The sequence below is a fragment of the Prosopis cineraria genome, unplaced genomic scaffold (genome assembly GCF_029017545.1).
Source record: "Prosopis cineraria cultivar Desert tree isolate PC_DT_omini unplaced genomic scaffold, ASM2901754v1 PC318, whole genome shotgun sequence".
NCBI lineage: Eukaryota > Viridiplantae > Streptophyta > Magnoliopsida > Fabales > Fabaceae > Prosopis > Prosopis cineraria.
This window is the reverse complement of record NW_026555645.1, coordinates 42,799-55,337: the sequence shown is the minus strand read 5'-3', so window position 1 is coordinate 55,337 and position 12,539 is coordinate 42,799. Positions and strand designations below refer to the sequence as shown.

General features: G+C 35.1%; 1 protein-coding gene across 1 annotated transcript; it reads left to right on the top strand.

Moving 5' to 3' along the window:
• Positions 1-214: 214 nt before the first annotated feature.
• On the top strand, positions 215-7,137 carry LOC129296384 (uncharacterized; the record flags this gene model as incomplete). The annotated part of the gene is made up of 12 exons (XM_054934990.1): positions 215-298; positions 476-550; positions 1,180-1,218; positions 1,294-1,365; positions 1,451-1,563; positions 1,905-2,086; positions 2,574-2,692; positions 3,336-3,437; positions 3,533-3,569; positions 4,347-4,459; positions 5,367-5,573; positions 6,609-7,137. Coding segments are annotated over 12 exons (1,221 nt in total), but the record flags the coding sequence as incomplete, so codon positions are not given.
• Positions 7,138-12,539: the final 5,402 nt, after the last annotated feature.

Sequence of the window (12,539 nt, the reverse complement as noted above, 5' to 3'; positions counted from 1 at the left end):
TGTTTAAACTCTAGGGATTGCCAACACTGCAAAAAGGGAGAAGAACAGGGGTGCAAAGCAACTTGATGCATTGATGAAAGTATGTCCTTAACTTCTAAATATTTCATGTTATTCTATGTCTCGTTTCAACATATATATTCTATTATAGAAAAAGTTGGTGAAATTTGACATGGTAGATCTTTTCAGGAACTGGCTGTTCCTTTGAGAACGTTAGTGGAGAATTTTCCAAGAAAACATATTTCATCCCTATGAAAGGTCTCTTGTTGAATTGACTCTTGGAGATGGATATTATGAAATGGTATATAAGGAAAATTGCTTTGCAGCAATTAGAACATTTGTTGTTGGACTTCCATTGCCATTGTAAATGCTCTAAGTACAAATTTGATGACCATGGATTTTTAATTTTGTTCTTTTAGACATTTATCACATTGTACAATATCATGCTTCTGTTGACTGTGGATATACTATTTAGTAGGTCTTGGGAAAGGTAGATGCTTTAAGAAAGAAGGTAGTATCTGTTGGCAAGGAACATGCTTCACTTTGCGCTAAGGTTTGTCTAGTAACTCACGTATTGCTGATGATGAAATTTAAGTTTATTTGGTTTTGTATGCATAGGATCAATTTTTTAACTATATGGATATCAAGTAACTTTAAAGTTCTACAGGATTAGACTCTAGATGTTGATTTTAAGTTCAACATACGTCTGGAATTTTTCTTTTTTATATATGATTGATCTAAAGTTTTTAAGCGTTATTTATATCTTCATGGCCTTGTTTCATTAAAAAGCAGCAATGATGGCTAATATGTGTTTTAGTTTTTGTTTGAGCATGTTGCTTTCTTTCAGAAAATTAATGTTTTGTAGGTTGGTCAAAAGTCAGCTTTATCATTTATTACATTTGATGGATCCAGTTCCAGAAATTATATTATTTACGTGTAAAAATCCTGGAAGAATGTGAGTCTCACTGGGTTAGCTACAGTATGCTTACCTTGTCCAGACTCCACCATGAAAATACATGCACAAGGCCTTACTCCCCACCTCCCTCTCTCTCCCGGGACTCATTATTGAATTCCTTAAGATGGAAGAGTCTGATATCTCTCTTATACAGACATCTTGTTACTTTGGTCCTTTCTCTTGCTGTCCTTTTCTTAACATTTTGATATCATTATTTCATGTAACAGTCCTCGTCAAAGAGAGAAGCGGAGGAAAGACTGAATGAGGTGTCCTTTCTATCTTATTGGAACATCTTGTCCTAATTTTTTTATGATGATTCTTATGTATTACAGTTATTGCAGGGCATTCAAAAAGTTGAACATATTTTTTATCGAGAAGGGAAAATTGTTGACGATTTGTTGGGCATTGCCAAGGTTGGGAGAACCATTGGATTGAGAATATTTCTTTTAAACAATTGTTTCCTCTGCTACATTGCATATTTACTTTTAAACTTTACAGACTTTAAGAGCAATGCCTGTAATTAGCTTGGAAACACCTACACTCTGCCTTGTTGGAGCTCCTAATGTAGGAAAATCTTCCTTGGTCCGTGTACTCTCTACTGGAAGCCTGAGGTGTACAACAGAATCCTTGACTCTCTTTTGTCATAATTCATGCTATGTTATGATTCTGATTTTTTTTTTTGGCCAAAAATGTCCTGATTTTGCTGGACTACCACTCTTCTTTTGTGTTTATGTGACTGATGGCTGCACACATTTTATTTTATTTATTCCTCTAGTTTTAGCTGTAATTTAGTCGTTGTATATTTTTTTCTTCTCATCTCCATTTATTTAATTGATATTATCTTGTATTCAAATCAATTTGATTAGCTGATGCTGATCTATGGATTCTCATGTATGACTCTCAACCTGAATGTATGTATGTTTCAACTCTTATAGAGTGTAAGCTGAATCAGAGAGTCATTCCACTCTGATTTTTCACTTCAGAGCAACAATATGCCTGATCATCCCTCTGTTATATTTGGTCACTTTTGCTCCAAGGAGCGCGCAGGGCCTCTCCTGCTCTCATCACTGGGCATAGGCTCTTTAGAAGTAATTGCCTCGGTGGTCATCCAGAGTTCTGATGTAAAGGGAAAAGGCTAGGTTGGTTACTTGATGGGTACTTCTCTCAGTGTTAATGACCCAAAAACTAAGATTTGATATTCTGAAAACAACAAATAATTTCCTGATTAATCAATTCCATAACAAATGATATTGGAAAAATTTCCTTCTATTGTTAGAAGAGTACGATAAATGCAGGAAGCAGTGAGGGAGAAGTTCTCTTCAATGGAAAATACCACCTTGCTACTTGAGATTGAAGGGCTTATCCATGATTTGAGACAATGAAAGATGGGGATCATTCAATGCCACAACACACTTATGGAGTTCTAGCAATAAATTAATCTCTGTTAGATTCACAAATATTCTTGTGTAGTTGATGCTACCTACTTCAAGAAAGGTAGGAAAAAGATTTTATTAACAACTCCTCGGGCTGAAATATTTTATTGCCTCCTAATTGGCTTGTAATGTACCATCAAGTAATAGTAGCAGAGATCTTTGCAGTGTGTTCTGGTATCCCGGCATAGGTATTAGCGCTAGTGAGGATGCAATAGTCCTTGGACTGCTTGATTTTCTCGTTCCAGTGACATTGCTAATTCAGAGTATGAAAGACTCAAGTTCTGTCGGTTCAATCATGAAAACTAGGGTACACATAGGGGGAAGATAGCAGCGAATGACCTGCCACTCCACCCATGAAATGAGGGCATTCAAAAATTAAAGAACAGTAGATATGATGGTACAAGGGAAGAGCAAATAGGAGGCATTGTTAGACTAAAAAGGAAATAAAATCTGTTATTCAAACATGATTTTCTAGCACTAGAATATCTCTTGATCTCTAACACCATGAAAAATGAAAGCAAACGGAACAATAAGGAGATGTAGAAACAGATGGGAACAAGAAGCAGAGGAGATACAAGGCTTTTCTTAATGTTTGATGTATCGTCCATGGCATTTATATGCAAAAGAATGAAAAAATTATGGCAGAGACAAATACACAGAATCAAGAAAAATTAGTAGACAGTAGTTATGCTGGGTAAATGTCTCAATTCCATCAATCCCCTGGCTATTTGCTACCTTGTTCACATGTGCTTCGTTTGGCATATCTGATATGGTTCGTGAACTTAAGCCAAAAAAGTCATTTGCACAATTTTGTTGTACTTAAGTGAAAGTATGCTATTCTTAATTACAGGTGTTGATTAGCTCTATTCTTATCTTTCACAATATACTTCAGCTAAAGCTGCAAAACCACATTTGCACTTAAGATTCCACAGGCCATATAATGTTAACATTTATCCTTTGATTTCTCTCTGGCGTTTCAGGTTTGCAACTATCCCTTCACAACAAGAGGGATTCTTATTGGTCATATTGTTTTGAACTATCACAAGTTTCAGGTTCAAATTGTCTCTAGCCTGTTTTTTCTTTCTTTTTTTTTTTCAATGGTTTTTCTTTCACTACCCATCTAATTATATACCTGATTCAACTGTAGGTTACAGATACACCAGGCCTACTGAAGAGACAATATGGTAATGAAACTTCCATTTGTTTTTCTTAAACTATATTACTGTGATGAATTTTTAGTTTCATAGTCGCTTATTGTTATGTATCTATGAGATTTTCTGTTTTTTTAATTACAGGTCCTTTATATATTGGTTGGTTTGAGGATTAATTTGGCTTAGAGTAGCGGCTGTGATCAATTTTTAGGTCGTCAATTTCTTGCCTTTTTTAACTTATATTTGTTATCTATATCTGAGTTTTTGCGATAGTCTTTGAATGGATTCCCTCTGGTAAGCTGATAGCTCATTTGATTTCCATGTGGATGGATGGTTGGAACTTGGAATTGTCTTTCCTTCGGTTGGTGAAATCTATTGCAACTCTTCAGGCATCTAGGATGCCTCTTGTTACTATTTAATCTTGCTTTAGGATCCCAGTTGCAGTAGCAGATGGAATGAATGCAAATGATTAGGGGATACATTTTGTGACTCAGGGCAATAGGAAGAAGAGTCGCTGAGTTGGGAGATCTGCCGTAGGACTGAGTATAGATTTAAAAAAAAAATAAAAAAAATAAATTCAGGGGGGAGGTTTACTTTCTTTAATCTGGTGTCTAAAATGGAGGGAGTAGGATGTTATAGCTACAGCTAATGCTCCTTGATTCCTTGAAAGCCCACAAGCAACTTCCATGTTCTTGGGGTGAATTGTCAAGTCTCAGTTATCCACTCAATCAGTTATATTGAATTTAGTACCGTTGATATGTTCTCTCTTTTGACATGATTTTTGTGTGTCTTCCTGGTTTGTATATTCAGAAGACAGGAACAATTTAGAAAAGTTGACACTTGCTGCCCTTTCACATTTGCCAACTGCAATTTTGTATGTCCATGACCTTTCTGGGGAGTGTGGCACTTCACCTGCTGATCAGGTATTATTGGTTCCGTCTTCTGCAACATCTTGATTATTAGAATAATTGCAATGTGTCGTGAAACTTATTTCATGCCAGTGGCAATGTGGAGGGTTCCAAGTAATAATGCAAGAGTTGGAAATTCATTTCGCACATCTTGGAAATTCATGGACTAAGATGTTTTAGATTAAGAGTTAAAAGTTTGTAGGCACCCTCACATTCTATCCATGTTCACATCAAACTTTTTAAAATAAAATGCTTATGATGATGATGATGGAGGATCCAAAAGTACTCAGAGTGACATGATTAGGTACGGCTTGAATTTCAAGCACCCAAAATGTCATGGTGATACACTGAAATTGAGAGAATTTGAGACCAAAACTTATAAGATCTTTATGAAGAGAATGTGATTGACAACGAGATATTCTTAAAAAAGGTATCCCTCTACTCATTTGTTAAGGAGGTTGTTAACTAAAATGATGATACCCACTTGAGAATAAACAGTGTCCAAGTAAAACTGAAGGGAGCTAAGCTTATGCCACTAAGATCTGCAAATTTTGTGTTTGTCCTTGCTCTCTATGTATTATATAGTTAGGTCGCTGAAGCTTACTGTTCTTTTGGATAGACTGGTGACTATTGCCTGTACATCTATTTCATATGCGACATAGAGGAAAAAAAAAAAAAGAAAGGAAGAAACGAACGAACGAACGAAAAAGAATCCATTCAATTTGCACGTTTGGGTCTAGTCTTGTGTCTTTTTTCTTTTTGCCTTACGTCACTCTCTCTCACCCCACCAACAAGCATGCACGGACACTCACTTTTCATTTTAAGAGAGTTTGGAGTGTATAAATGATAAGAAATGATCAGTTTTTTGATTATTTTTCTTTTGTAAAAGATAATGCTGAGTTTATGATGTTTGCTTATGCAGTTCAGCATATACAAAGAAATAAGGGAAAATTTTACTGAGCACTTGTGGCTTGATGTTGTTTCCAAATCTGATCTGTTGGAAAAGGCTCCAGTAATCTATGCCACAGAATATGCAGATCCTGAACAGCTTGAGCTGTTGAAGTACCGGATTTCAGGACCTGATGGAGCTATTCATGTCTCTGTAAAAACAGAACAAGGACTTCATGAGGTGAGATTCTCTTATTAATTATTCAGTTTTCACTTTTCACTACTCCTTTACTTGTAATTCCCCTTATTGAAATATGCTTCCCTACTGATGGAAAATTAGGAAAACTAGGAAAGGTTTATTGGATGCTTTAGTAATTTATTTTTATTTTGCTTTCTGAGGTTGTTTTCCATTCTATGCTTTCTTTTACTTGATGTTTAAGTCAGTTTTTCTTTTACTTTTTATTACAAGCCGCAGTTTATTTTATTTTAGGTTAAGTTATTATTATGCTATTTCAGTCTCTATAAATAGTCTTTACGATTAACTGCATTGTAGACCTTTTGAAAAGTTATTACTGGGATTATTTACCCTCAATTCTCTATCCCTCCTCTCTGTTTCTCCCTATAATTCTTTACTTCTCCGTCCTTCTTCTACCTCTCATTCTCCTTTTAAGTCCCTTGTTCTTCCTCTTTCTTCTTCCTTCTTTTCCCCCTTTGTTCTACATCAGTGGCCATGAAAGATGTGCGGAAGCTATCAAACGGGGATTTCTACTTTTAACAAATTGTACGGTAATGCTTTGTAAGATATAAAATATGAATAACCTTTGATGGTCAATATTGGGCATCCTCATTTTTCTTCATTATTTGAACTTTTACCTTGGATAAAGTCACTTCTTGAAATAATGTCAGTTTTCTACCCACTATATCAGCATGATCAAGGATCCTCACTCTACTTCGTAGCAAATTTTGAATCATAGGCATTAAATTTGAATCATCTAGATTTTTAATTTTATTTTTCTTTGATTCTTTTTTTGTTATACGAGAAGCAAAATGTAAAATATTGTGAATAAAAAAGAAATAGCATAATGAATAAAAAAAAAATTAAAACATAAAATGATCCAAATGAAACGTGAACAATTTAGAAGTGGAAATTAAAGTAAAGATCCCCTCAATTGCTTGAATTGGGGGCATCCAAACTCATGCATTGGTCATATATATTGTAAAGTTTCTGATATCATCTAACAAAATTCCTTAACACAAGTCTGCTTTTCTTGTGCAGCTGAAATGCAGAGTGCGTGAGCTGCTTAATTTGCAGATGGCTAAGATAAATGATATGAGCAAGAACCAACAAAAGTGATAAGTTTTGTTCTTAGAGGACACCAGATCTGTGAAGCAACATCACAGCTGAAAAAAGGGAAGCTTTACTCGTCGTACAACCCTTGGCACCATGGCAATTAAGGGGGGCTTGCTTTCTGGTTACAATTAAGCATGGAATGGTAAGTCATGAGATACTTCTGTGGCATGTTTGACACTGGTGAGTTTTGAAGAAATGAAGCCCTTGAAGAAACTAGATCTTTGGTGTTGGAAATTGTTGGGGCTAGATAGAACCGTGATGTAATTAAATTCTTTGTTAGAAATAATTAAACTTTTCTTGCATGTTTTCTTGTTTTTGGCATTGTTACTCTTCCTCTATCAGTCTCTTATCTTTCGCAAGAATTTTTTATGCCATGCTCTATGTAATTATTTGGGGATTTAAGCCCCCACAAGTTACAGGATGACTCGTTTCAAAAGAAAAACCTTAATTTGGATTTTGGTGTCTGAAAATTATACATGGGTTAAAATATAAATTTGCCTTCGAAGTTTTTTTTGGAGGCACGTTTGGTGTTTTAAAGTATTTAAAGATACAATTTTATCTTAATATTTTTCAAGACGGTGCAAATTTGCTCTGCATTAACAGATCCTAATGATTGACTATTAGTTGACCAATTTTGCTTACATGGCATGCTCACGTGGCTTCCACGACCTCTTTCATCTTCTTTTTCATGTTTCTGTTGCCCTCCCTCTCTCTCTCTCTCCCCCCTCCCCTCTCTCTCTCTCAATTCTTCTTCCAACTCTACCTATCGCTTCCTTCACTCTCCTAATTCATCTTCTACCTAACAACCATACAAACCCAATAATTAGGAATGGATCAAAGGTCTGCGAGAATGAGTTAGGGGAACTACAAGGATGAAGACAGAGATGGGGTTACTGGTTAGGATACCAAGCTCAGATCTCATCATCGTCTGAGCCAACATTGATAGGAGGCTATAAAACCTAAATCAAACCACAGAGTGCTGACGGAAGGCTAAAAAACTTGGGTTGAAGATCGTGGTCGCCAGATGCCTTTCGCGATGACGCTTGGCTTTGACGAAAAGGGAACTAGAAGAATCGACGCATCAAGAGTGCGGATGAGGACGTGGATGAGAACCATAAGCCAACCCTCGCTACGCCGTCATCCAATTCTGATAATCCCTCTCCTCTTGACAATCCCCACACCTCCGTTTTTGATCTAGGTACACAACCCACATATCTTTCTTATTTATCGTTTTTGAATTTGACTATAGATTAATCTGACAGCAATGGATGAATCTGATTTTGTGTTTTGGGGTGTGATTGTAATGATGAAGGGGACAATCCACAGATGGTGTAGCGAAGGCTGAGGTAGTGGGCTCAAGTGGTTGCTGTGCTCAGAGTTAAGGTTTAATTGTCAACGGCACTGAGCAAAAACTTTCGTCTTCCTCCTCATCGTCGTTCCCTTGGGAAAAGAATGGCAAGCTTGTGGCGATTTGATTTTTACTCTGCTTTGATTTTGATTTTCACAATTTGTTTCTTTCATATCAAATCGCTTTTGTTTTCAAATCAACAAATTGTTTATTGGATTTTTTTTTTATTGTAATGATTTGTTTGTTCCATATCAATTTTGATTTTAAATTGACGAATTGTTTGTTGAGTTATGATTTTGATATCAATTTCCCCATAAGTAGCCCTATGTTTGCTCTAAATTTTTTTACTGCTCTGCAACCTTTTCAGTTGTTCTGATTTGTATGGATGCCTGTATACTCACGTGTTTTGTTGTTTGTATTATTGGCTGGATATTATTAAATATTTAACGTGTTTTGTTATTTGTATTCTTGGCTGGATATTATTAAATATTTAATGGTGGATGCTTTGTTTTAGGGAAGATGAGTGAAGAAGAAGAGAGAGATGAAGTGTGCAAAGCTAGGTAAGTGAAGAAAGAGGAAAGAGAGGAGAGTAAATGTAACATGGATGTCACATCAACACTAACGGTCAACATAATCAAATTGTTAGATAAGGCAAAATTGTACCATTTTTAAAATATTAGGGGTAAAATTGTGCTTTTAAATATTTTAAGATACTAATTGCACCTAAAAAAAACTTCAAAAGTAGATTTATACTTTAATCCATGTTTTATATGTGCTTGATATTCAATGTAACTTGTTGTCAGTCAAATGTATGACCTCTCACCTAAATTGCCTTGCCATCTTTGATAAATTTCACTATTGGGAAAGATGATTGACAATATTAAGAAATACAATGGGCTCTATTACCTTAAAGGGAACCTCACCAACAAAAGTTGTTTGGCTGATTTTACTTACAATTTTGTTTCCAGTTTTTCTATTATGTCTCAAGATGACATTATGCTATGGCATTTTAAACTAGGTCATTCAAGTTTTGATTATATGAAAATCTTGTTTCCCGATTCCATGAATAAAAGTAGATTTTATTGTGACACTTGTCAATTTGCTAAGCAAGCTCGTACTTTTTTCCCTTCGACTTCTTTTACTCACACCAAACTTTTTGCTTTAATCCATAGTAATGTTTGGGGTTCTTCTAGGATTGAAACTAATTCTGAGGCCAAGTAGTTTGTCACTTTTATTGATGATCATACTCATCTAATATGGCTATTTTTAATGAAAGATAAATATGAAGTTTGTGCTATGTTTAAGAACTTCTATATCTTTCTGCTATGTTTAAGAACTTCTATATCTTTGTTCACAACCAATTTCAAACTTCTATAAAAGTCCTTTATAGTGACAATAGAACTGAATATATCAATTTAAATTTCTAAAACTTTGTTGTTGAAAATGGAATCCACTTCCAGACATCTTGTGTTCATTCTCCTCAATAGAATGGGGTGGCCAAGAGAAAAAAATAGACCTTATAGAAGTTGCTAGGCCACTCTTGCTAGGGAATAATGTGCCACAGATTTTAAGGAGATGTAATCCTTACAGCTGCATATCTCATCAACCGCATGCCATCCAAGGTTTCAAATTTTCAAACTCCCATTAATATGTTTTTGATATCTTTCCTAACTCTCATTTGGTTAACTCCCTTCCTATAAAAGTTTTTGGGCGTACTATCTTTGTGTACTATCTTTGTGTTTAATGATGAAGGTGGTAAGTTTCAATCTCGATCCCTCAAGTGCATTTTCTTGAGATGTTCCTCTACAAAACAGGGATATAAGTGTTATTCTCTTGAAACTCATAAGTTCTATGTCACTATGAATGTTAAGTTTGTTGAATCATTACCATTTTATCCCAAATTACCCATTCACGGGGAGAGTGATAGTGAATGGTCAATTTGTGCCATAGATAATGGTAATGGTCATTTCAATAACAACCCACAAACTAGCAGCTCTAGTATTAGTCCTCATATTAGTCCTTAAATATCACTAGACCCGTTCTCTATTGATTCTTGTCAACTTTCTAACAATACAAATTATGTCCCCATTGTTTTAGAACTTGAAACAGCTTTACCCGACCCTGATTCACCTATGATTGGATCTGAAACATAGCCTATCCAATCTAAACCTATGTATAATCATCCTCCTAGTCCAGAACAGCTACCTACCACCTCTCAAGAACCTAATCTTGAACCACACTTGGATGCAACAAGGACGAATCAAGCTGAATAGCACACAAATAGTAAAGATCCCATTGTTATTCCATAGCAAAGTCATGATTCTCAACCTGAGGTTAATCCTAAAGATCTCCAGTGGCCTGTTGCTCTTAGAAAAGGTAAAAGAAGTTGTACTCAACATCTCATTGGCAGCTATGTTTGTTATGACAAGCTTAATTCTCAATTTAAGAACTTTGTTGTTACTGTTGATAGTGAGAATATACCCAAGACCTTTAAGGAAACCATATCTAATCTTAAGTGGAAATTAGCCATTGATGAAGAGTTGAGAGCTTTAGATAAAAATCAAACTTGAGAGATTGTGGATTTACCTTATGAGAAGTCAGTTGTAAGAAGTAAATGGGTTCTTATTAAGAAATATAATCCTAATGGCAGCCTTAATAAATATAAAGCTTGATTGGTTGCCAAAGGTTTTACTTAAACCTACAGCATTGATTATCAAGAGATATTTGCACTAGTGGCTAAATTCAAATACTATAAATGTATTACTTTCTCTTATTGCTAACTTGGATTGGCCATTACATCAGCTGAATGTTAAGAACGCCTTCTTGAATGGGGACTTGGAGGAGGAAATATACATGGAGATTCCCTTGGGATTATGTGGTCTAGAAAACAAAAATAAATTATGTAAACTCAATGTCAGACTAATCATACATTTTTTGTAAGACAATTTGGTCAAAAAATAACTATGTTAATTGTGTATGTAGATGATATAGTGCTAATAGGAAACAATGATGAAGAGATTATGAAGTTGAAAGAAAGACTAGCTAAAGAATTTGAAGTTAAAGACCTTAAAAATTTGAGGTATTTTTTGGGCTTGGAGGCAGCTCACTCATCAAAAGGCATTAATGTATCTCAAAGAAAATATAATCTAGATTTACTAGAGATTGAAATGTTAGGAGTTAGAGCTACAGAAACCCCAATGGAACTCAATTGTAACTTGGAAGTGAAACTTGATGGGAAAGCTGTGAATAAAGAAAGTTACCAAAAATAATGGGAAAACTTATTTATTTATCCTACACTACACCATATATATCTTTTGCATTAGGAGTTGTGAGCCAGTTTGCAAGTAATCCTCAAAAAGAACATATGGAAGCTGTATATAGGATTCTTAGATATTTAAAAACTACTCCAGACAAAGGATTATTTTTTCTCAAAAGGGGATAAGAAGGATGTGGAGATTTGTATAAATGGAAATAAGAGGACTCTGGGTTCAAAAAATGTAACGGATGAAGAGATTTTCACTTATACAGATTGGAAAGTTCTATTCATGATAGGCGCTTTACAACAGGCTATTGCATCTTCGTGTGGGGTAATCTGGTCACTTGGAGAAGCAAAAAAACAACCAATAGTTTCAAGAAGCTTAGTAGAATTTGAATATAGAGCATTAGCTCTTGGGATTTGTGAAGGTATATGGGTTGTACAACTACTTAAGGAACATAGGATGGAAATGAAAGTCCCTATCAAAATTTGGTGTGACAGCATGACTGCCCTCAAAATTGCAAACAATCCTACTCAACATGATTGCACGAAGCATGTTGAGATTGATAGGAACTTTATTAAAGAAAATATTGAAGCACAAGTCATAGGTCTGGCTTATATTCCTTCAAGAAAATAAGTTGCAAATATGATGACCAAGCCTCTAGCTAAAATCAAGTTTGATGAAATGATTAGCAAGCTAGGAATGATCAACATCTATTCGCTAGCTTGAGGGAGAGTGTTGAAAGTAGGCTAATTGGGCTAAGGGCTTTAGGCCCATTAGTCTACTAAACCTAACCCTAGATTTAATTTCTAATAGTTAGCAGATTATTATTATTAGAATAAATTAGTTTATTATATTTTATTCTATTAGATTTTATTCCTTTTTTTCCTTATATCTTGAGGAGATTTGATTTGAGCATATCATATCTCCTCTCTCCTATATGTATCGCTACTTATTTTGAGAAATACACAAAATTGCAGTCACAAATTCATATTAACATTTTGGAATCCTCAACCTATCTCTTCTTCCTATGAATCTCTCCCATTTCCCATGAAACCACTCTCATTGCTCTCAAAAATTGATTTCCGACCAAGCCCAAACTTCCACTGCCATTAAAGAGCCTTCCTTTGTTGTCATTGTTCTCCGTCATGGGTTTAAGTCCATTTTTTGGGTTTTCATTGCCTTTCTCCACTGTCATTCATCCTCCATCGTCTTCTCTTCTTCAATCTTTGAGACTAATGTTAATAAAAA